Raw genomic sequence first — 25,236 nt, forward strand, 5'->3', positions numbered from 1 at the left:
CGCCACCAGTAAACAAAGACACCTTCAGAAATGTTTTCTCTCTTTTTGTGCCCTTTGATCCTTGCATGCTGACTCCAATGCTCATACATGCACTCCACTGTACTGAATTTATCCACTACTTTTGGTGTGTGCTATTAAATCAGGCCCTTTGAGCTTCATTAGTCACAGCCTGCGCTTTGCTTGCTGAAGAGGACCTAATGATCCATGTGCAGGGGTGGACATAATAACAGGAGCACTTAACAATATAATTGTTTTTTGAGGGGTTTTTTTTGGTATCACAAACACTTTGCGATTAAAAAAAAACACCTTTCTGTTTTGCTGAGTCAGATAAGGGTTCATTAATCTCTGACAGTTAGCCCACTCATCCATCTTTGCACCAGTCCAACACATAGTAAGAAAAATAATCTCTACAGCTGCTGGCCAAATAATGCGCCACCGCCCACATTAAAGATTTTAGTGTCAAAATAAAGTGTCCCAGGAAAGAATAAGGTTAATTGGATTGCGCTGTTGACAAACACCACTTTGTCCCACAATGAAATGCATAAAGGAAATGGAGTGAATAAATGCCTTGTACACAGGAAATATCTTTTCCATGAAACCAGTGAAACACTCCAGGTGCCTTTCTCTTGTACTACCATCTGCCCAAAATGGCAACTTTGCTTACAAGTTATAATCTAACAGGCCTGGTGTGTAAAGCATCCTTTGATTTTTTGTTTTTCTGTGGGTGTAATGATGATTTCTGCCTCAAGGTGCAGCTATTTAATCTGAAAGGAAAGATTCTCGGCAGATGGTGAATCTGCACCGCACACCTCTGAAAAAGTCTCAAGTGCTGGGTGCTCTCTCTTTACTTTACCAAAACATATATTGCCTGCATGTCTGGGCTTAAAATCATCACTTCCCTCCTTTTTGGTCCCTGCAAAAAAAACCCCCCACAACACCACTTAAGCTGTAGTATTACTTTCTGGTTATGTACACGTATGTACACTGTATGTGTGTCACAATGAGTTCACTGCAGCCACACCCAGTTTCAGTTAAATCACAGTATTAGGACCCCCTCTGTAAGCCCTCTGGATTCAACATTCCCCCTCTGGTGAATGGAGGACCTTAACCTATAACATAATTACCCAGAGGCCCTTGGGGTGTGCTTAGTGTACTGGCAGCATGCCCCCCCCCCCCCAAAGTTCCAAACATGTTTCCTTCTGCTGCTGATTAGTCACATGTTGACGCTGAACTAGAATTCCATTATAGTTTAACTTTATATGACACTTTTCACTTAATGTATACTGTAACTTGCCTGGCAACTGGTCCCAGCCACAATATTGTCCAGCACGTAATTCCCCAGTAAAATAGCAAGTTAGAATTACACAGACAAGATATCATGTGCTAGTTAGTGAGCTGTGGATGTGCAGGTAGGTAGTAGGCTGGTAGATTTTGTCACCTTCAGCCAGACAAGCTGTTTTCCTGTTTCTAGGCTTTATGCTCAGTTAAGCTAACCAACTGCTGGTACATATTTCGCCTTTGAGGTGTAATTTTCTCATCTAACTCGCGGCAGGAAATCTTTCCCTCATTCCTACTATTGCTTGAAAATCTCCAAAAAATACCTTCAGCAAAAAGAAAACCCACACCCCGTCCCTTTTATGAACCACCCCCCCCCCCAAATAATTTTCATACAGTCCCTGACCTCCAAACTGTGGGACAAGATCACTGCGTAACCATTGACAGACACAAGGCTGGTCAGAGGCACTAACATTGACATCTCTGCATGCACATTTTCCTCAGAGTTTGAGCAAAACACCTTGTGCTTCTGCAGCTGCACTAAACTATTCCTGTGCTCCACGCTGCCTGTCTGATCTACCTATCTGACCTCACAGGCTGCCCTACATCCAAAGACCTACTTAACAATGATAAACTTGATGCATTGAGGACAGTATCACAGGGATGCATTTTACCGCGCAAGCTTAAGAGCTCTGGCCAGCACGCACATATTTCAGTAACTGTGACCGTAATACGATTAAGACTAAACTTTGCGTGTTCATGCAGCAGAAGTATCACTTTAACATCAAATTGCATTAACTTAGTTTAAACATCTTGCGGGGGGTGGTTTGTTTGACCTTGGTAAGAAAATGAGTTAGTAGTGCCAACATATTTAGATACATAGATTTGCTTGGGGGCTACCCAGCACAATCACACCCCCTGTGCAGAGGCAACGTGAACTTAACCACGTTGATCCTGGACTTGACAAAATGCCAAAATATTCACTTGCAGGCTCAGACCTTATGCTATTGCTAAATCTTGTTCCTTTTACAGTGAGTTCAATGCTTTTTATTCTTAGCAACTCTGTTCTGTAGACAACCCTGGCCTTCGACAAATAAAACAAGGAGGCTGTCTGCAAACTGACTGAAATTTGTAATCCAAAGTTTTATTGACACAAAATTTTTACCTGCAAGATCTTTGACAGGCAAAACGTATTTTCTTCTAAGTTGACCGCTTTTTGTCCTGGCACAATTTTGTGTATTTATGTTCTCCTACCAACACAGATTCTAGCAAGTACTTTCAAAAGAAATCTTTGCAGGTCCAGTAATTTAAAATAAGGGCATTTCACTGCACTTCAAACTTCCTTCTTGACTTTAAAACAGCTAAAACCTTACCTCGAGGTTCATGTAGTATTTGTTCTGGGTCTTCATATCACATGGCCTTAGGCAGCAGTTTTAGTTTGCCCCACTGTCACGGAAATTTAGATTCACCTCAACTTTCAGCCAAGATGGATGAGAAAGCCAATTTGTTTTACATTTAAAAACATCTACAATTCCATGACAACTGTGCCAACCTCATGTGCAGAGGAAGCTCACGTGATATGATCAAAACCCAGAAACGCTACAAATAGACCTTTAGGTGAGATTGTTTTGTCATGGATATTTTGTATAATGAACGTAAGACTCAAAGTCTTGGAGGGAGTGATAGGAAATTGTCTCATAATATTGTGTTTGTGTACATGCAAACTGGGGATGCACTCATAAAAAAACCCCAAAAAAACCCACAATGCTAGTGGGCAAAAACCAGGTGACCTAAGTGTACAGACAAAAACTGTCACTCATCGGTATAAGATAAAAACAAAACAAAAAACAGCCATAATTAGGACGCGAGACCTGCAAAAAGAGAAGAAAAGACACCAGGTATGAAAAAGATAGATTTATTTAATGACAAATTAAAACAGAAAAAAAAGTCAAGGAGTTGAGGGAGAGCAGCAACATTACTGAGACTCCACATGAAGAGAAAGGGAGAGATGATTGGCTTGACCTCCCTCCCTCCTCACAGACAAAAAGAAAAGACCACACAAACAAGAGGACGGAGAGACAAATAGATGAAGAAAAACAAACCTTCAGAAGAACGACACAACTTGTTTTAACTACAAACACTGAAGTTTTAGCCACAAGTTTTACAACTGCCTTTTAATCTTTGTTTTTAAAAGTCATTACAAAAAATGATAATTATGATAATCTCCATTTAACAACAACAATAGCAACATTGTAACGGTAGAAACTGTCCCTCATTCCTGGTTGGGTTTTCAGTCAAAAAGCGGCTGAGGCCGACACTGGCAGACAGAGCGAAGATGGAGGCAGAAAAAAAGAAGAGCAGGGAGAGGAGAAGGAAGAAAGTGAGCAGGCTTTTTGCGACACACGTCCATCTCGTACGCACACACACACACACACGGAGTTCTTCTCTCCCCTCATACAAAAAAAAAGACAACTAAAATAATTAACCCCCCCCCCAAAAAAAACCAGACAGACTTAGGAAATAAACTCCAAAAGAAAACTGACAACTGAAATGCAGTGTTTTTCCTCATTCTGAAAAACAAAATAAGACCCCCCCCCCCCAAACCTCAGTCAAACATGCTCCGACACACATTCATTACATCCACTATTACACTTGCACACACAGCCTGTAATGCAAAGAGCATGCGTGAGGTGTGTGTGTGTGTGTGTGTGTGTGTGTGTGTGTGTGTGTGTGTGTGTGTGTGTGTGTGTGTGTGTGTGTGTGTGTGTGTGTGTGTGTGTGTGTGTGTGTGTGTGTGTACGTACTCCGTGTCCACTTCATGAAATAACCAAATAAAAAAACAAAATCCAGGGCTGATGTAGCTGACGGCCTTCTTAAATCCACACAGTATGAGAGCAGAGTCTGTTCTAATAACTATCAACGACGACAGTCAACTATTTAAAGAGCATCCAATGCACAATCTTTAGCCTTGGGTGGACCGGTAGGGGACCAGGTGTGGGCCGGAAGGAAACCAGATGAGCCTGTCCGGATCGTCTAAAGACTGAGTTCCTTTACTGGAGTATGGGTGCTACAGCCATCCACGTCTATGGGTGACGGTTCCAATCCCAGCCATCGGTAGTCATTTCAGTCTGCGAACAGGAACTTCATTGGCTCTGGGTTCCAGTATGAGCTGGCTAACACATGAAACTGTGAAACCTAGTCACTGCCACTTTTTGTTGTAGCCCTACACGTGTCGGTAGCGTGTGAACCGTTTGATCCAGGAGGTCTGACAGGTACTGAGGTGGATTACAAATACTTGGGAATTGATGGGGGGGGGGGGGTCTATTCAGCACTGGCCAGGAGTCCGTGTTGAAACAAAGCTTGAGTCTTCCTCAGTGCGTAGCTGTCAGGGGACATAGCTGCTCAGAGGTGACCAGCCTCCAGCATCTCTGAGTGAATGTCAGAGCGCTGTAGTGTCTGAAATGTGTGACAATGACAGAGGGGGAAGAGAAGAAAGAGAGACACTACAATGAGAGTGGTGGGAAATCACTTGAAGAGACGGGAGTTTGACAAGCGTGTTTGACTGAACAGCTTTTCAGTTTGCGTCCGTGTTGATGACCACGAGAGGGCGAGACTGCATGCGTACATGAGTCTCACATATATATTTGTGTGTGTGTGTGTGTGTGTGTGTGTGTGTGTGTGTGTGTGTGTGTGTGTGTGTGTGTGTGTTTAGTCTACAGCCATCACTACACGGTCATGTCCTTATGTTTATTCATTTCTCCACTCATCTGTCCATCCATCCATCCCACCCCCTCAGCCTCCACGGCTGCCTGATCAGACAGTCCAGTTCCACATCTCAAGGGGTGAAGCAGAGAGAGGGGGGAGGGAGGCGCTGTGAGGTCACAACTGATTTGACCCCCTAAAAAAATGCCCCCTGACAATCTGTAACTTTTTGACCTTCTTCTCTTCAAAGTTCTTAGCACATGGAGATGGTGACGTTGATGCCCAGGTTGCCGTTCTCCGCAAACAGCTGTGCGATGGACGTGTCGAACACCAGGCAGTCGCTGTTCATGATGGCCGTGGCGATGCCCTCGTGGATAGAGCGTGGCGTGGCCTCCCAGGTCAGGCGGCGCCGGTGCCCGTTGAGCTCCAGCCGGTAGGCAAAGTTCTCCGCTTGCTTGCGGGTCCCGATGAGCTGCACGATGGCGAAGAACTGCTGGTGGCCGTCATACTTCTCCTGCTTCTCCAGCACCAGCATGAAGTGGAAGCCGAAGCAGGACTGCATCATTACCCAGTCCACCGCGCCCGGGAGGTTGATGTCCGTGGCCAGGAACACAATATCCTCCCCCTGGACAGACACGCACACAAGTGAAACAGGTTTAGTCATCATTTCTCAAGGCTACTATATAACAAGACATCTCTAAACATGAGAAGCATTTGAGGAAAATACTTTTCAGAGCAAAAACAGGCTTTCTACTACTTTCCCAGGGAACCCTAAAAGTGCTTATTTTCTACACACCTTTCAAGCTAGTTATTTTGCAGAATGAGCTATCACAACTACAAATTAGAAAATTCTCACTTAACATTTATCAGGTAGCAGCCACACATAGTATATTAAACACTAGCAAATGTGGTGATGTCATCGGGGTAAGTGTGAAACAGATGGAAAATGCCAACTGTTGATGATGTCTGGGGAGTCACACATTTAGGATCCTGAACATGCGACAGGCAACAGCTGCCCCTTATGGACTGAACATGATGTGCATGAGTCTGATTGGTGGTCATTTAAAGGGGTTGTCCAGTGATTTAGTAGTGGATGTCCATAAAAGACTCACAAGACACATTCAAAAAAGAACGATCAAAATCAAAAAGCAACAGCGGCTGAGGTACACTGACGAAGTCCCTAAAATGGGCTGAGCTCCAAAAACACTGAATCCTACATTTCCCATAATGCAACCCAATGGCCTCTTTTCTTAAACTACCCATGCCTGCTAAATGCTCACAACTTATAAACTCCACACTTATAGTTTGTAATAATGCATTTGCAGTCTCCACACCCAAGCAGAGGACTATTTATACTACATTTTCTATATATGGACAAATCTCCAAAAAGAAGCATTTTTAATTCCTCCTGGGTTTAGACCTAGTGAAACAGCAAACTGACAAAAATCCACTCTTTACTTTTAGAATATAATCACATATATTTTAAAAGAAAGTGTTTAGTCTTTGGACTAATACGGTACACAAGACAACGTTTGTTCCTTTACCACAACATATACAGATTACAAAACAGTTTAAATTTACATTTTTGATTTTTAGTTTCTGTGGCATCAAAGACACACTTTTGTCAGGCTGGTCCTGTTTCTAACAATGCCCAGGAGGTAATGTAACACTCCCTAAGGCTTCTCCTTGAAGGATTCATTCCTTCACCATGTCGTGAAGCTTAATTTACCAAAAACACAAACCTAACCAAATGGAGATGCTACCAGTGTCCCTTCAGACTCATCTTTGCTTCTATATACACGACACTGTACGCCCTTGTTAAGCTTGGATTGAAAGAGAAGCTGAGGAGACAAACTAATGTCTGACCTGCAGTGTGGTGATGGACTTGTGCTGGTGCATCAGGTGAGGCATGACGGCGTCCAAGGAGCCCTGCCACTTGCAAGAGGCACCGGGGCAGGGGCAGGAGTACGGCCGAAACTCGCACAGCTCTTCGTGCTCCGTCTTGTCGGTGTGAGGCAGGGTGACTTCGCAGCCCGATGAGGCGTACTTGCAGGGGAAGAGGACAGAGTTGGCCACCTTCTCCATGGCCAGGTTCCTGATGGAGCCCAGGGGGCCTCGACAGGTGGGGCAGCATGTGAGCTTGGGCCGGCAGTTGGAGCACACCTGGGAAGGGACACACAAAAACGAGTGTAGTAGTTTTCATCCTCCGAGATGTTCTTCTCAGACAGTGGGAGAGGATGCTGAAATGTCATCAGATGGCCAAGCACCCAAGATCTGGTCAAGTCTTTGAATGAATGAACTGATTGGACAGACTGTCTTTGTAGCCACCATGAGATTTTTCATAAACCAATTTATCCTCTAATAGTGCTGTTAAAATCTGCAGCGTATGCCGAAAGAAGCATCTTCAGGGATGACTATTATTCTGAACTGCTTCGCCTACTTGTGATCCAAACTGTTCAGCAGATATTTATCTTCATTTAAGTTCCAAGAATTTGCCCTGTGACACTGTGGGGCTACATTTTAGTCTTTACCCTTTGAATACTTTCACATGTTAAAAGATCACATTATTAGTTTTAAATATCAAACAGTACTTTCAGCGAGACAGTTAGATATAGTGGTTAAAAAAAAGTTACTCTAGTAGAGGACACATGACCAAGTTACATCAAGACAGACAGATGTTTATTCCCCTCCGCAGGGGTTATAATTAGTAATACTAAATCAATATTAAGTTAATTTTACCAACACCAATTTCTGAAGGTCCTACTGAGTGAATACTGACCGATCTTATTTGACTTTATTTTATTTTACTAATTTTATATAAAATTTTCATGCTCTTATCTTTTTTGTATTATTCTTTACACTTGTTAAAGCACTTTGTAACTTGTTTTTGAAAAGCGCTCTACAAATAAGGATTATTATTATTATTAGATTAATAACATCGCAATTCAAAAAGTCCAATAATTCTAATGGTTGTTATGATGTATGACTGAACCCCAGACCTTATTAAAATGTTAAATTGCATGATTAATGTTTGTGCATAGCACGTACATACTTGTAGCTAGAATACTGAAATCAGTATCACCTGTGTGCAGCTTCTCACTGAGTTTAAATGCAGGACAATGGGAAACTATTTGTTTTTAAAACCCATGGTAATAATTCTTTTACAAAACAGCAAACTGTGTACAACACACACACACACACACACACACACACACCTTAAAATGTAGACCAAGTGAGACACTTGATGACATCAAAAATATACTGCTTACAACTACAGGCTTTGCTTACTTTCCAGGCTGGATGGTACCTACCAGGTGTCCGGACTGGCACTGCAGGATGGGGGGTAGGACATAGTCGAAGCAGACAGGACACTCAAACAGGCTGGCCAGGTCACTGTTGGAGGCAGTGGTGCCTGACAGAGTGGGCACACGCTGAGAGGGGGGGCACTTGGAGGTTCCTGTGGGCAGCGCGGTGGCAGTCTGGCGACTCATTTCTGATAAAGGGAGACAGGGAGAGGGGGCTGTTAGAGGGTGACCCGAGAGGTCCCAACTCACTCCAACAGAAATATTCCTGTCGCATCCCCATCCTGTTCCATGTACAAAAATTAATTAGTGTAAATTCATATTAGAACGCCATAATTATACATAAAAACTTCTTGTCCCGCCTGCTCTAGTCCCACCAAGAACAACAAAACTGACTTCCATCCCTTGGGAATCCCACAGGAATCCTAAAAAATGCCTCTAAGTGTTGCGATAAAGTTTTCAGCACATTATGGGACACTACATCAGAGATACAAAGTCTTTATTGCAGAGGGAAGCATAGACAATTTTCTAGACCCCTCCTTGTAACTTCTCTTTCTGACTTGCTGCACATCTATGAGTTATGACCTCTTAGTGCCTGGCTGTATACCTCTGACACATATAACACAGCTGATGGGAACCTGTTGTGGAAAAAGAGAAAGATGACAGGCAACTCTGCTCACTTGACTGACATGTGACTATGACATTAAATCTTATTTGTCATCTCATTTTTACTTATTTACCTTGGTGATTAAATAGTATTTAAATAACCACAGCAGTTTCAAATCCATGGGATTACCAGGTGATCAAGCTTTCATCAGGTGAGAGATCACAGTTTCACTTTAACCCCCAATGATCAAGTCTTGTCCTGGTGGGAAATACAACTGCCCTCCTCCTCATACCCTTTCACCAGCTGCACAGTTCAGTTTACATGAGGACGTGCAGGTACACGCTAAGCTTATCTACAGTCATCTGATCGGTGATGCTCACTAGGCTCTGTAGCTCTTGCAGCAGTACAATGTCAAGCAGAGCCACTCTCCACTACGTGTGTTGGCTATATACTGCATTGTTTAGCGCACACACACACAGCGCACACACACACACACACACACACACACACCCACCACATTCAGAATAAAGCATCCAATCTCTGATCAAATGTGACAGTATTATTACATTTGTCATGGATTCAATGGGTAAATATAATGATAAATGATTTTACATGATAAACGATTTATGTATTACTGTACCAAACAGTTTTGCTGCCTTAAAGTAGTAATCACTGTGGTTACCCACTTGTCTCAAACTAGACTAGTCATCCTACCACAATCCCCTGTGTGACTGTTGTAGGCTACGTAATCTGTTAGCACAGTGCTTCAAGCCAGTATGACACTAGTAACCACAGGCATTTGGATTTCATTTGGAGCCTTCAGACGGGGGTGGGTTTGGGGTGAGTGGGGCTACACCATCTTTCTTATGGTGCTATATGAGGAATGAGCATCTGCCCATCTGCCTCTGCACGGCCTGAGCAGACCATGTACAACAGGTCTATTACTGTACCAGCAACAAGTCAGAGCTGCACAGACTTTTAGTCACATACATAAAAAAAGAACCACCAGACAGTAGTGAACTCAGATGTGGCGTGTATGTGTGTGTGCGTTTGTGTGTGTGTGGAGCTGCTGTTTCCTATCATGCTGTGCAGTTGCCTTGGTAACAGGTTTGTGGTTAAGTATGGGATGGCCTGTGGAGCAGAGAAAAAGGAGAGGGTAGAGAAGAGGAGAGTAAACATGATGTGCAGAAGAATAGGTATGTGCTGAGGACTGGGAGCAGAAGAAGAGCTATTGGAGAAATAAAAAAAGGAGGGGGGAGTAAGGGGGGGGGGGGGTGAGACAGCAAAGTTTATTATCAAGCAGGGCAAGAACATCAGTGGTGGGTAGAAAGAGCTCAACATTTAATAGGGACATGGAAAAAGAAATAGAGGATGAGTTAGGAGGACAAAGGAGGAGGAGAGAAGAGGGATGAAATGTGTGAAAGAGTGGACACAACAGCATGGGTGTGGAGATAAAAAGGTGGGAAAGATAAAGAGGATGTTTCTCATATCAGGTTTTTTCTGGGCAGTACAGGGTTTAGGTGGGATGGCTATGTCCCCACCTACTCTGCTACCTGGCATAGTTCATCCTTTTATAGCCCTACCCACAGCCAGACGCAGCGCAGGGAGAGCCAGAACAGAGGGAGAGAAAATGTAGAGAAGAAGAGAGGTCAGTTTGTGTGGGAGGTGAAGACAAGATAAGAGAATCAGGTGGTGAGACAGTGCAGCAATATGTAGACAGACAGGACAACAGCTGGGAAATTACCACCCACCAGAAAAATGCTGCCAAAGCTTTAGTCTGGGCTGCTCAATCAGCCTAACCTAGCAGCTAATGTAACAATTTAAAAGCTGTCAAATAGAAAACACTGCTGGATTCAGGGAATATCATAGGTGGTCTTGTGTATCAGAATCAGTGTGGTTAATGCAGAATTTAAATTCTCTTTTAAAATGGGGTGTGTTTTTTTCTTTACCTCTTTTTGATGAGAATTCAATGATTATTATGATGATTAACATTTTAAAGCATACTTTTAAAATCTCAGTTTGATCAGTTTTAGTCGCCTTAGCACAGCACTATAGAGAAAGTCATCAGTTTCAATGCTTCTACAGAGTAAGCCTTTTCAAATTTCAGTGATGTATGATTTCCCGTTGACCACTCCCAGGAGGTTTTGGGCTCGCCCAGCAACCGTGAATACCAAATGTGATGCTTTTATCTACATCACTACTTGCATAAGCCTCCCTTTTTACTTCTAGCTTGGTAGCTGGCAGCTTTGCCAGTGCATCTGTCAGGGTAAAGCTTTCTGCATGCACACATGCACACACATGCCAACTACAGAGGTAAAGACTGGCCCTAATGAGAGGCCATATTAGCTAGCTGTAACTGTGCCTGCGGTGGTGGAGATAATGCTTTAGTAGCTATTAATAGAACTTCTTTGCTGGCTAGCATGCTAGCAACAGCACTAAGAGCAATGGAACCAAATTAGCTCAGGACATTCAGCTAGGCTGAGGCCAGGGTCACAGTCAGCTAGCATGCAAGACTGAAATAACTTACACAGTGTAGCTTTATACGGGCAGTTACTAGCTTGGCAAACACAGCTTGAAGACGATGCTGTGATCAGAACTGGTGGTAAAGGGTCATTTGCTGTAGACGGGTAGCTTCATGAGACATAAATATTGAGTTTGTCTTAATTCCTGCTAGTCCAATAAAAATAGATTTAAAATAGTTGTTTTTTTGGATTGTGTGCATATACACAAGTTTGAAACTTGCTGGGTTTATTTGACAATTGTTTATTAATTTAAACAAATATTAGCCAATTAATCATGTGTAATGTTAACATATCTTCTAGTTCAAACAATTGGCTCTGTTCAGTTCACAGTGACACTGCAAGAATGAATACAACTGACCCATACCATGCACTTTGCATAATAGTGCATGCCCACATGTGATGTGTCCGGAGCCCAGCCCCAGACCAGCTCTTTGCTCTCCTGGCCAGGCCCAGCGGGCTGATCAAAAGCCTCTGTGGATCGCTTAAGCAGTGTCTCCCCCTCCTCTTCACTGCGCAAATTGTTGTCCACACCAGCCATTATCTGATACATTTTTTGACTCCAAGTTGTTGCTTCGCTATTCTCGCTCTCCCTCATTTATAGCGCACTCATCAATGGGGTTTTGGCACAAGCCACATTTCTTTGCTTTAACATCCTCTAGCATAATACCCCAGTAAACTGTAAATAAATTATAATTTTTTTAAAATATTTGGAAAAATGTAAACCCCCATGCTTAAATAAGCCTCGATAGTATTTATGGTATTAGCAGATTTGTAGATCAGAGGCCAGCTGCCAGCTGTCTGTGTGCAGAAGTTTGTGTAGATTGGGTGTGGCTGATGGCTACTGCTGTCACGCAAGAGAAGCTCAGCTCAGTCACCTGTCTAGCAGACTAACTGTATGGCTAAACACACTTAACTGAAGTAGATCAACACTAGACCTCAACCAGGAGCTTTGTAGTCTGAGTTGAGAACTTTTGAGTGACCCCACCCAATCCCACTGTGAGTTCATTGTTTCAACTATGAGGGTTTCATCTGTAATGTTATAATTTCAACTTCTGATTCACTAACTGCTTTTCACTAGAGATGCACAGATTTAATTTTTTTTTTTTTTCCTGGCCATAATTCTCTTCTTCAGAATCCCCATTAGCACCAGCACAAACATGGGCTATTCTCGCTTGGGTCCATTCAATTATTTGTTCATAATAAAACACAGACCATTACATAACTTTTACATTTTCTCTAAAACTGCAGCAGTAACAGGACCTGCTCTCAGTCCAACACCTCAAAAAAATAAAAAATAAATAAAAAGTGCTCCTGCTTAAGCTACAGAACAGAGCTTATTTCTACTAATAAAGTGCAACCGAAGATGAACTGCAGAATAATACAGCTCGGGGTTTCCCACAAAATGACAGTGTAGGCTAATCTGCTCACCTTGCTTTTCCCTTTGGACCTGCACATCTCTCCCCCTGTATGCGTCTGTTCTGTTGAGATTGTTTGGCAGCAGTTTTATAAAGTCGCTCAAAAAACCCACACATTTTTTCATCCGCAATTCCATTTTCCAGCAGAAGGTGAGCCTTGTGTTAACGACATCGGCTGTCAAAATAATTGAGACCACCGTGGTATGGAATGATAATCGGCAACAACAGGTGTGTTCACCGATTTACCTGGTTCGTGCTTAAAATATCCACCGTGTCTGCATGTTCTAACATAATACCAGATCTCTCTCGCTGCGTTTCTCTACAAAGGGCTAAAATGGGTCACCTCTTTGGCAACCGTTAATATAGCAGGGGGGTCCATCCCAGTCAAGCTGCTCTGCAAGTTACAACTTATTTTGTCCTTGCTGTAATTGCAAATTGCGAGCGTTGTCTTCTTCATACACGGGGAAGAACTTCCACACTGATGACACGTTATAGTGTGTGCATGCCTGTGACAAATGTCGATTTCCTTGCTATCAGCAGCTACAATAGCTAGTTGCCAGCACGTAAAGCTACAACAAGTATCAAGACCCGCTAAAAAGCCAGTAGGGGGATAAATATAGTATCACTTCTTCAGTTGGCACATGCGGGGCTAAGAGGTGACACTGCCAAGATAAGTACAGAAAAGCTAAGCCCAATGCCCTTTTGTTGTTAGCAAGTGGCTTAGAAAAGGCTTTAACGGCCTGAAGTTGGAGTCACAATGCTTCTGGGTTTGAGTTTTCACAACGTGGACATTGAAAAGAAGTAGCAGGTCATTAGGGACAATACCTTTCTAATGAGGCTTTATACCAAAATTATACATTCAGCAAAAAGGCACAATAAAGGTGTGGGACAGGGAGGAAAAAAAAAAAACATGAGGGGGGGGCTGGGGAGACTGAGTTTGTGAAAGAAAGATGACAGAAGAGCAGACACAAACAACGACTTGGCACACGGTCCTCCACGTTAATGAGGAGCAGCATAACGGCAAAGAGGAAAGGACTGAACATAACTTATTTTCCTGGACCAATCAAGTATGCACATGCACAGTCCAACAACATTTCAAAATAAAAAGGCTAGAAGCACACAGAGACATCATGTTGCACACCTCTCTCTGTTTTGGAGAAAGAGCAAATGGTGCTATATGTTGGCCTAAGTGGTGCAAACTGGGAGCTCCAAATCCTCAAACACGAAACAAGTCAACTACAAAACGCTACACACAGGAGAATTGTCAACTGAAAAGGCTGTTGGAACAACAGTCATCAAACTCGTTGTAGAGGGTCAGAAGAAGAGGGTGGGAAAAAAAAACAAACAACAACAAAAAAAAAAAAAAAAAAAAAAAAAAAAACACTAACAGCAATATAAATACCCACCTTCGTCCATAAGATTTCCAAATAAGGCTTTCGTCTTCTCTTGAAATGTGGGGACCTCTGAAAAGAGAGAGAAAAAAAAAAAGGTAAAGGTGAGCTAAAGGTAAACAAACAACTTTGAGGAGCAAGGGTAGAAAACACTGGCTAGGACTCAAAACAACAATAACCCTACAATAATCATGAAGTTAACAGTGAGTCAAATACACAGTACTCTGTGGTACACGAACATCTTTGTTCACTGGCCAGAGTGAAAGCCTGGTTCTGTCATTTCTGACAATGGGTATCACAAATGCTTAAGTCAGTCAGCATATGAAGCAGATCTGATTTACATGATGGCGGCCTAATGTTTATGATTGCCATCTCTGTCAATAAGAGACCAGGAAGGGCTATGCCCCTCTTGTGCACTTCCATAGACTAAGCAAGCTCATTCAAGGCATTAAAGGCACTTAGAGCGCGACTAATGCAATGTAGATTAGACTAGAGCTCTAAAATCATTGATTCCCACTGTGCTGTCTGTTGACTCCACACTGTTAATTCATTTCATAGAGCAGAAAAAGCTCCATCCATGAGTCTGTGGCTCCCAACTACTGTGTCAGGATCATAATATGCTGATGCAAATCTTTTCCAGAAGTGACTGCCAGCTGACTGAACTCTGTTCACAAACAGTTAATAAACCTTTTCAGAATGGAGTCATCATTAAGGACATTGTTTTCCTAGATTTTTATCATGAGTGCGTGTCCCCACATAGTTGCCATTAGCTCAAGATAATCTCAGTCTAACCTGAGAATGTTAAATATCTGCCACTCATGCTACGATTTTAAAGCAGTGTTAGCTTACTGCGTTTTACCACACGGTCAAGTCTAATGATGCCTATCACCTAAACCTGCTGCGGAGAAGCTGTTTTCTATTGAAACAAACATCAACAGTCATTATCTAAAGTAAAACAAAAAATAAAAAACAAAAGAACCTACACTGCTTCAACAACTGTGACAAAACCCTGAAATACCTGTATTGGGATTAGAGGTCTCTCCTGAAGTGGTAAACACAATCATGATACATTCAGAATCTAGTCCTAGTAGGGCTGGGCTCATCGTCCATCGCCGATGGCTGACAGTCATCGACCACTGAGCCCTCTAGCATCGTGATTTGAGTGTAAGCATCTTCATAGAAAGATATTTGGAGAATTTCAATTTAGTCACAGCAAAAGGCATTTCTTTGCCATGTAGATGGCTCAATCCAGCTTTAGCAGATTTTACACTGTATTGTGCAACACACGTGCGAGCCTACACATGCCAAAGATGTTGCAGTGGGAAGGCACTTTACTACTTTGCTCTTCTACTGTATTATGTGTGTGCATTGTCCCTGTTAAATAAACCTGAAATAAATAAATACATAAATAAATAAATCTTAATCTAATGCTGTCTAGACTACTTCCTGTGGTTAAAGGTACATTATAAAAGAAGTGTGTTTAAGGAGAAAATCTTTTGCACGAGCTACGTTGAAGCAGATATAAATGGAGGCTTAAAGCACAATTTTACTACAATATTTTTTCACATAGCAACAGTGTACCATGTGAGCACAAAGTCAAATAAATCTAGTAGGCTGTGGTGGCATCTATTTTTTCCATACCTTCCTGATATTTCACCGTGGTATATACACATTATGACCGTATTTGTGTTTAAAAAAACAAACAAAAACAACAACAACAACAACAACAACAACAACAACAACATAGCTGAGCAGCTGATGATAGAAGTCGTTGTAGCATGTATGGCTTTGTCTAGCCTACAATGCTGTGTGTATAATATGCGGTTAGCCTACTTAGACAACGGGTTTAAATACTTATGACCCATAGACTAATGAACAGATTCTTTCTGGAGGACTGGATGACACTAGTTGCTGTGGCGGATCTCGAAACGTCACTGGGCTGTACAGAGATTTTGTGCACAGAGATTTATCTGTGTTGGCTGGCTCAGCTTTAACACCGTACACTACATCACCTCAACATCGCCATATCAGTTTAATACAAAGACAGGTGACTGTACAGAAAGTCATACCACCAGGATTTCTACAAACCCTGATATACTGTAATGCCTTGATACCAAACTGCTGCTAACTATAGGCCATTAGCTAGTTAGCGGCCCTAGCAGCGGACTCTGCACAGACTTGCTCAGTGTACCGGGGGGAGTGCTGATGTTTTTTACACCACTAGCACAGGAGCTTAGGACCACTGGGAGGAAGAGGTTTTCCTGGACGGAGCACAGGCTCCGAGACCAACAGAGGCCAGTTTGACAGGGAAAAGGTGACAAACAGTGGATTCAGGGGGGACAGGAGAGGCATCAAGCGGAAGAGGAGCGAGTTTATAGAGAGTTAATCATGAAGTTTACATCATCCATCGTGTTAAAAAGTCTTTTGAGTACTTGTTGTGATGTTATTTATTCCTGTGTTTTTAAACGAGACTTGTGATATTACACTGTGTTGATACTTGAAATCCACTCTCGTCATTAATAGACGGCTCGCATTGTGTCCCTTGTATATTTTAAAGGCTCATTATTACAGTTTTGGATTTCTCTATAAATGTAGCACTAGGGCTGGACAATAAAACAACAATAATTATTGCAATATAATTTTTTAAAATAACAATATAACAAATGTTCAATAAATATTCAATAAATGTTTGATTATATTCACTTGAATCATACACAAATTAGGACTTAATTTTTTATTAAGATGGTTATTTTGTGGAGGAAAAAGGATTGAGAAAAAAAAAAAAGCTTTTAGTTAATTTTAATTATGTGTAGATTTTATCATAATTGTTTTGAATTTTCTACCTCAGATTTGTGAAGTGATCCATTGTTTGGCATCAAGTATTGACCATAAAGATGAGTTTAAACCACAATTAACCATCAGGTTTCTTCAAATTTCCTTCAGTAGCAAAAATGAGCCTTTAAACTCAAAAGAAATAAAGATTTGATACTTCGAAGGACATGAACCTTTTTATCGTGCTAACATTTTTGGCCATATCGTCCAGCCCTATGTAGCACAGTGTTGCACAATGTTACTTATAACATACTTTGTCAGCCCTGGAACCCAAACCATTTTCCGATGCCCAAAATAAGGTTAATAACTAAATTAAGATCATAAAAGGTCTGACAACTAGTCGACTAATGGCTTGAACTGTTACTAGTCAACTAGGAAACTCTTTGGTCGAGAGGAAGAAACCTTAGAGGTCACAAATTGTGGAGGTGGTCTCTACAGCAAGTAATTGAACTACTGTCCTTCACAGGGAAAGATAAAGGCATTTTGAACAAATATTCACCTCTGTCATTTAAGAGTTTCACTTATATTTGGTAAATTAGCATTTAAGGCCGTTTGTCTCAGATCACACGGGGGGGCTGTTACAGTAAAACCTTTCACAGCATCAGAAGGCACAACAAAACTTTGTTTGGTACTACTGTGCATTAAAATACATTTTTGATCAAAACAAGGACTGTGGATTTTGTCCCCCATTACTTACACTGAAGGTGCATTAGGAAAGAATCTCTTAATGGCCTCTTTGAACAGGAGGTATGATCACAGCAAGCAATAATGTTTTGCAAACCCACATAGACATCGTACTTGGAGAATTGGATTACCGAGTGCATGTAAACATAGCCACTTCTGGGCTAATGGAAGAGCAAACATTAAAACATCCGTCCTGGCGGGAAAGTGAAATCGATTTTGATGCATCCACATTTCTGCTCATCAAAACAATAAAAACCTTTACTATTTCAAGATTATTTTGAAAGTCTCCCTTAAAAACAGGTGTGTGTGTGTGTGTGTGTGTGTGTGTGTGTGTGTTTCTATTCCACAGCAGAGGCATCTTATGGCGAGTTTATGGCAATGTCTGACGTCAATCTATCCAAACAAAACTACTCCAAAAAGCTTTCAAAACCAAAAATTTGGGTGACTACCATTTACTATAAGTCACCCAAATCAATCTACAGCAAGACCCACCCATTCACATGCTACAAGACTGACACATGCCTTCAGCTGGGTACGAAAGATCCTGAGAAACCACTGATTATACCACTGAAGCCCAGAAAAGTGAGAATAAAACAGAAAGAGACACAAAGGGAAAGAAACAAGTAGCGAGGAAGGAAGGGTAGCAAACAATTGGAGGAAAAGATAAAGATACAGAAAGAGGATTTGGAAGAAGAGAAACAGGAGAAAGATGAACAGTAGAGGGGGAGGCAGAAAAGAAGCTGAGCTTCAACACAAACATGCCATTCTTTGTTCGCAACTTGTGGCCCACTCTTTTCTCAGTCACACACGCATTGTAAAGAGTTCACACACACACACACACACACACACACACATATAATTCACAATGCACACAGGCATGCTTGCTGCTTAAAGCATCTTCTGTACTCACCCACACACAAACTATTCAACATACAATCCGTCACAACATACAGTTTTGTTGGCAAGCTCCCGGCATGCGCACGCACGCGCGCACACACACACACACACACACAGCTAAAGCTAGGCAAAGCACAAGAATTTACGACATTTTAAAGCACCTTGGCTGCAGGTACTAGGACAGCTGGCCTTAACACATAAAGCATTGTGCTCCGTCATGAGCATTATATTTTAAGAGCTCATTCACCTTTAGTCCTGTGCACGTTCCTTGTGGCTACACATGAGAAGAGTCTGAACAAGGAGTTCCAGGGCGGGGCTTGCAGTGCTACGCTAGCCGGCTTCGATTTCACTTGAACCAGAGACATAGGGGTAGAACATTCACAGAGCCCCCTTCTCTGGCCTTTTCCATGGAAACCACACACTGTTGCTTCTGCCCCAAAACACCACAAAACAGAGGATCACATTTCTCCCTCCTGGTCCACCCTTTAGGCAACATAAGCTCATGAGGCTGCGCAGGAAAACTGTAATGAAAGAATGACGGCTGTGTCCAAACAGAAATGCTTATTAGCTGGGCAAAGAAAAAAAAAACCAAAGAAAAAAAACCCCAAACACACAACAACCAACAGCACAGCCTATGAGGGGATGGGACAAGACGACACCAGAGTGCCTATGCTGGTGTCTGAATCCAAAAAACTACAAAATATTACATTTTAAAACTCCTTTTAGTTAGTTAGTTCCTCAGTCAGTTGAGCAGCAAGCAAAAAAGTAATCAGACCTGCATATCAGGCCAAACTGAGCGCCAAATGTACAAGGAACACCAGGCAGGTTTCTAAGTGCATATACTGCAGCACAGAGAAACAGACAAACACAAATTGAGTCAACAGTCTGACTGCTCCCAATCAGCCACTAGGAACTGAAGGCAACATGGGACAGTTTAGCGAAGTCCCTGTAGATCGCCACAGCACTGGATAATTGTCTTTTTACAAGTTTCACCTTTGTTCTTCCCGGTGCCAGAGCTTCAGGGACTGTTTGGCCCCGCAACACTGCAGCTTTTAACATGTGTATCTGCTTCCAAAACCATTTTACCAAAATTGCAGGTTTGCACCTCAAAAGCAAAATTCCCACGGCAAAAGAAAGACTGGTTTCTATGAAAAACAAATAGTACGTGGTGTAACCGTGCTGCTGGGAGAATAATCCTTTGCTGATTAGAAAAGCCCTGCTTTCTCTTGGTTTCCGGTGGAAGAGAAGAAGGCTCGCAAGGTAGGAAAAGGAGGGAAAGTCCCAAACAAAGTCGCTCTCCCTCTGACTTTTTCCCCTCTGCGTTCTTTTCCTCAAGCCATGTCTTTCTGTCCCCTGGAGTGTGGTAGGTGTCACTGCTGCTGGGTGTGTTTGTGTGCATGACAGAGAAAAGCTAAGCTGGCATCCAATGTCAGTCCAAACAGAGCATGCTCACTCACACCCTTCCCCTTTCTTTCTTGGCAGCTCCCTACCCGAACACATAACCCCTTCTTCTCCACAACATGTTATTTCTCTTTTACACAGAATTTTACTGATTTCTTTTTCCTGAAGTTTTATTTGCCCGGCATCTTTCATGTCATTATCTCTCCATTTTCCCTCCTTTCCCCTACACTTTCTTGCATGCTTACTCTGCCTCGAGCCTGCATATTCTGCCTTTTTCTCCTGGATGGACATTCTCTCTCTCTCCCCCCCCCCCCCCCCCCCCCCCCCCCCGCCACACTTGTGTTTCTTTCTCTCTACCCCCTCCCTCCACCAGGCTCTGTGGTTGTGCAAGTCTCAGATTTCAGCCTTGTCTGGCTGCGGGCTGTACTACCAGCTGCCCTCATTGACACCATACCTCACTTTCTCACTGCCTTTTCTTTTCACTCTATCCTTCTACTGACGTCCCCTCTCGCCACTTGCCACAAAGTAATCCAGTAGGTGTACGTATCACACTCACACCACTGAATGTGAAAACTTTGTTAAACCTACCACTGAGTTCAAGCATTATTAAATTACAGATTTGCCCAAAAACCACAATATGCAGATCAAAACAATGAGATGTATTTCTTCTTCCTCATGGGAATTAAAATGACGACTGTTAACTTGTTACTTTCTAGAATCAGTCTAGCTATATTAAAGCCCCCTTCTTTCTTTTACAGGCTCACTCTCCTGCACACACTCTGGCTCCCTCTCTCCAAAACACACACACACACACAAAACTGAGCCAGCCAGGAAAAGAAGCCCAAGTGAAACCCAAATATGACTGGGAGCCAGAATCTGTCTGTCAGCAGCAGATAAACTGATAGCTAGCTTAGTGCACACAGCTACAGAGACACATAGCAATAACAATGCATCATGGGTGTTTCATTCCCAAAGTGAAAAACAAAAACCATCAGAATACTAAGATTTAAATAGCCTGGCACTGCTGGCTTTCAGGCAGTTAAAAAAAAAATGTTTACAATTGTTCCAATCCGTGGTCCACTTGCACTGTCTTTCTGTCATCATACTTGCCCATTGTGAACCACAGCACTGACGTAGCGCTACCTTCTTTAGAAGCCACAAAGAAGTGGAAAAAGGCTTTCTATGAAACCCTCCTCAGGGCTCTACAGTGCCCTGAGAAGCACAAGTTAATCTCTGCTCAAATGTCACCATGAGGCTGCAACTAACCATTTTTGATAACTATCAATAGTTTTATTTTGATCATCCAGAGTTTCCCCTATATGCATTCAGGAGCGGCAGTGCACCGCTGCTGAATCACAACCGCTGCTACTAAAATTTCCCACAATCATTAAACTATGTGCTACAAATGGTTTCACTCGCACACTGTGCGAGCACGGCAGCACTCAATGCTCGGCTCGCTTCTTCTCCTCGTTCTATTCAGAACATACGTGACAGATGTTGTTATAAGAGCAGCATAACTCTGAATCAGGAGGTGCGTAGCGAGTGTTTGATTGTCCGAGCAACAGAAAGTGACGGTGAACGCGAGCGGAGGAAAATATTCTGGCAGTAAATGTACGGCGTCTGTTACAGTGTGTTAGCCTCTCAAGACCAAGGAAGTCTGTTGTTTCCTACCCGCTGGAAAAGTGAAGCCGGTTAGCGCTAAGATAGCTACCATCTCCCATTCAGACTGCGCAGCTGAGCAGGAAAACTTCTACAGCAGCTACATAGCTGCTGTGTAACTTAACATTAGCTCAATTTATAGAAAGTAACTGGAAGCTGTATTTTATTACTGCCTACTTGTCCAATGTTGAGAACATCAGGTACAAACTTAGACTAAACTGACGTAGCCTGCAGCTCTGTCCTGGATAGACTGATTCAATTATTTTTCAGTTTTCAGTCTGAAAAGTGGTTTTGGAAAAGAAAGGACAGAGTTGACTGGAGGAGCTGAGTTTAGTAAAGCCAATTAGTGATGCAAACTAGTCCTTTTAAGCTAATGAGGAGACTTTTCTTTTTGGATTTTAGTGTGCAAATAAAATGCACCTCAGAAGGGAGGAGGTTTCTCATGTTGACTATTTTTTATATTAAATGTCTGGGCGCTGTTTGTCCTGCCCCGGCTGCTGAAAAAAAAAAATTCCTAGAGGAAACACTGGATCATCAACCCCTTTCTTCTACAGCACAATAAAACATACTTATTACACTCAGGGTGATTTATTCTTATAGAGATATGATAGATGACAAACAACTGACTATCAAAATAGTTAACTTTCTGTTGATTGATTGGTTAATCGACTAATCGTTTCAGTCTTCTATCAGAGCTATTTCATCTCTCCCTGTTTCTTGCCAAGCATGCTACTGAAGCGGTCATCATGGCCTACACATACACGCCATACCCCAGTCTGTCTGGAACAGACAGTCACAATGCCTTTTGTTAAAAAAAAAAAAACTATTCTTTTTAATGGGAACTGCTGGATTCTGGCTAAACAACCAGTGTGAAAGCACCTTTAGACTTGTTCAGCTTAAAGGAGAAGACAGGAGGCACACTGCTGTATACCCTTCCCCATCGTTACACTACATCTGTTCACATTATCACCAGACAATATAAAGCAGTCAGAAATTCAGCAGCAGAAAAAAAAAAAAAAAAATTACAAACACAAAGAGAACCTGCTGTGACACTGTGCGCTATAAAACAGCACTAGTGACACTAACCAATGCCAAAGTGTGTTATTAAAGGGGCAGGGCAGCAGATACAACAATGAGCCATCTGGACCAGGCAGCAGTTCACCACCAGACCCAAACACTTCATCACTTACAGACAGGGGGTTCCAACAGGAAAGAGATTTAGATCTTAAAACACACTACAGCAGCAAATGTCTTAAAATTTGACATGCTAATAAAGCATCGCTGAACTGAAATTAAGGAAGCAAGAAACAACAAGACTAGTGAGCAGGAGATGTAAAAAGCACGCCTTGGCAGGGAGGATGTAAAACACGCTAGAATATAGTGCAGCACAGTAGGCTTGCGTGGCATCTGTTTTTTCATCCCTTCCTGACATTTTACTGGGGTACACAGTGCGCGCACACACACACACACACACACACACACTGTTTCCCCTTTATTCATTCAGGAGTGATGAACCGCCGTCGCAGAATTGTGAGCACCGCTACAAAAATTTCATATGATCATTAATATCAATGGGCTGCAAATGATTTTCACTTGTATACACAGCACAAGTAAAAGGTGCCGTTATAAGAGTAGCGTTAACTCCATTAAGGAACAGAGCTTTGTGTGGTTCAGTGAATGAGTGGAGCAGAGGAAAAGGTTAGCATTAAGTTGTCAGTCTGGTAGTAAATGTACGGTGTCTGTTACGGTGAGTGCATAATCACTGTGGAGAGCATCAAAACTAACTAAATGAAATTTTCCCAGATCAAATGATTCTAGTTCTTCCAGAGTGGACTTCTTTAGCAAGTTTAGTCCTAAGCTTTCTGGGTGTTATTTATTATCTTAGCTTTTCCAACTTTTTTTTTATTTTTATTAACACACAGACATGGAAATAATAATGATACAAAATGATGTGACATTGCATTTTAATGGAACACATAACATCCAGTTTCACTTTAAATTAGGGATGGGTGAAAATAAAATTTGATTAATCCATTTCATTTTCCAACTAATGTGAAACAAGATAAACAAGACAAAATTATTGTCAGTTATTGTGCCATTCTGTCTTGTGACATAAATCACCTCTTAGGATGGGTTAAATACAGAGAATGAATTTCTTATCGGGGGAATCATTAAAGGGTAACTTTAGTTAAGCTCAAACTAGTCAAGCCAGCCGCCGCTTAGATTTTGATGCATTTACCTGTGCCGTTATGGTACCGGTCCTATGAACAGCCAAAAGGGATGAGACAGTGTCATTTCAGCAACCCTGTGTTCCATTTTGTACACAATATAAAAACATAATACATCATATAGAGTATTAAATAAGTCTTCATTTTTTATTATCATCATCTAAGGCATCTATTATTTTCAGTTTAAGGAAATCCACTGCTAAAAAGACACCTTTTTCCAAAAGTTTAATAAACGCATAATGTTTCTAATGTCAATGGAGTAGACGGGGCGAAGGATCAACTATAGATTACTCCTTGGTTGTTGATTAGAGTCTTCAGAGGAAGAGACCTGATATCCTCTCTGTGCTCTGCTTTCCCTCGCTTTATTGCCTTTTTAGATTTAAAATAAAAAGCTGGATCATTATAGAGTGCAACACTATGTATTCAATGTAAGGACACTTTCTTAGCTACCAGTGCTGGAACATCACTGGGAATGTGTGTAGCAGCCAGCCCCGACTCAACATTTCTGAATGAAATAAAAACAAACATCTCCTTTTGGGGGGTAATTTTGTAACTTCTTTTATTTTGGCAACTGCAGCTTGTTACCATGGAGAAGCCACACAGAGCAGGGATATCAGCATAGATATAGCCCCCCCCCCCACACACACACACAAAGCCTGTGTTTTAACACGCAGCATAGCTGAGTATCATGCGTGCGTACGCGCACACACACAAACGCACGCACGCACGCTCGCACACACACAGAGAGGTAAAGCAAGGGACTCCCTTTGGCATTAGTAACAGATCTAGAATTACCTCACTGTTACAGAGCCAATGAGTCACTCTGAGTGTCTCACACACACGCCTCTCCTGCATCAGGCAGCTGTCATTCTTGTGAGGATGAGCTGAGCTCTGTTCGCTGGCCATGTGCCGTTTATGCGCCAGGACAGTAAAAAGAAGAAAAGACATAGAAGCTAAGGTCTGCTGACAAGCTAGATCATAGATGCGCAAATGCACACACACCCCCTTGATAGATTAAATATCACCTGAAAGCATTAGAGTTACAAAGTGGGAGGACTTATTTTGGGTGCCACAAAGCACCAAAGCAAATAATTTTATTTTAGACAATGCTATGTCGCTCAGTTGTTTAGCTTCAACAGCTTGGATACGCATTAAACTCTATCTACGACTCAAAAGGGTGCATTTCAAGAAAAATCCAATCATTGAGTTTTAAATTCTGTGATGCATGATTGAGGAAAAAAAAAAAAAAAAAAAAATAATACTGTTACAAAGAGTTCTGAATTTGCTGCCGCACTGATAATAGTTAGACCCGTTCGCAATG

The 25,236-nt window shown here is 42.1% G+C and overlaps 1 protein-coding gene across 5 annotated transcripts in view; it reads right to left on the reverse strand.

Moving 5' to 3' along the window:
- Nucleotides 1-3,174: 3,174 nt before the first annotated feature.
- siah1 (siah E3 ubiquitin protein ligase 1) overlaps nucleotides 3,175-25,236 on the reverse strand; it is a 27,889-nt gene continuing 5,827 nt past the window's right edge. Inside the window, exons 1-6 of one of the 5 annotated variants that reach the window (XM_046038038.1) lie at nucleotides 19,621-19,933; nucleotides 15,233-15,386; nucleotides 14,230-14,286; nucleotides 8,289-8,470; nucleotides 6,844-7,140; nucleotides 3,175-5,602 (exon numbers count right to left, since the gene is read on the reverse strand). In XM_046038038.1, the coding sequence (XP_045893994.1) occupies nucleotides 5,231-5,602; nucleotides 6,844-7,140; nucleotides 8,289-8,470; nucleotides 14,230-14,286; nucleotides 15,233-15,344 (1,020 nt within the window). In that variant the 5' untranslated portion in view covers nucleotides 15,345-15,386; nucleotides 19,621-19,933 and the 3' untranslated portion in view covers nucleotides 3,175-5,230. Of the gene's footprint in view, nucleotides 5,603-6,843; nucleotides 7,141-8,288; nucleotides 8,471-14,229; nucleotides 14,287-15,232; nucleotides 15,387-18,874; nucleotides 19,934-25,236 lie in introns of those variants that run through there. The other 4 variants (XM_046038037.1, XM_046038036.1, XM_046038035.1 and 1 more) reach the window with 4 other exon arrangements.

This window comes from Micropterus dolomieu, linkage group LG22 (genome assembly GCF_021292245.1).
Source record: "Micropterus dolomieu isolate WLL.071019.BEF.003 ecotype Adirondacks linkage group LG22, ASM2129224v1, whole genome shotgun sequence".
Lineage (NCBI taxonomy): Eukaryota > Metazoa > Chordata > Actinopteri > Centrarchiformes > Centrarchidae > Micropterus > Micropterus dolomieu.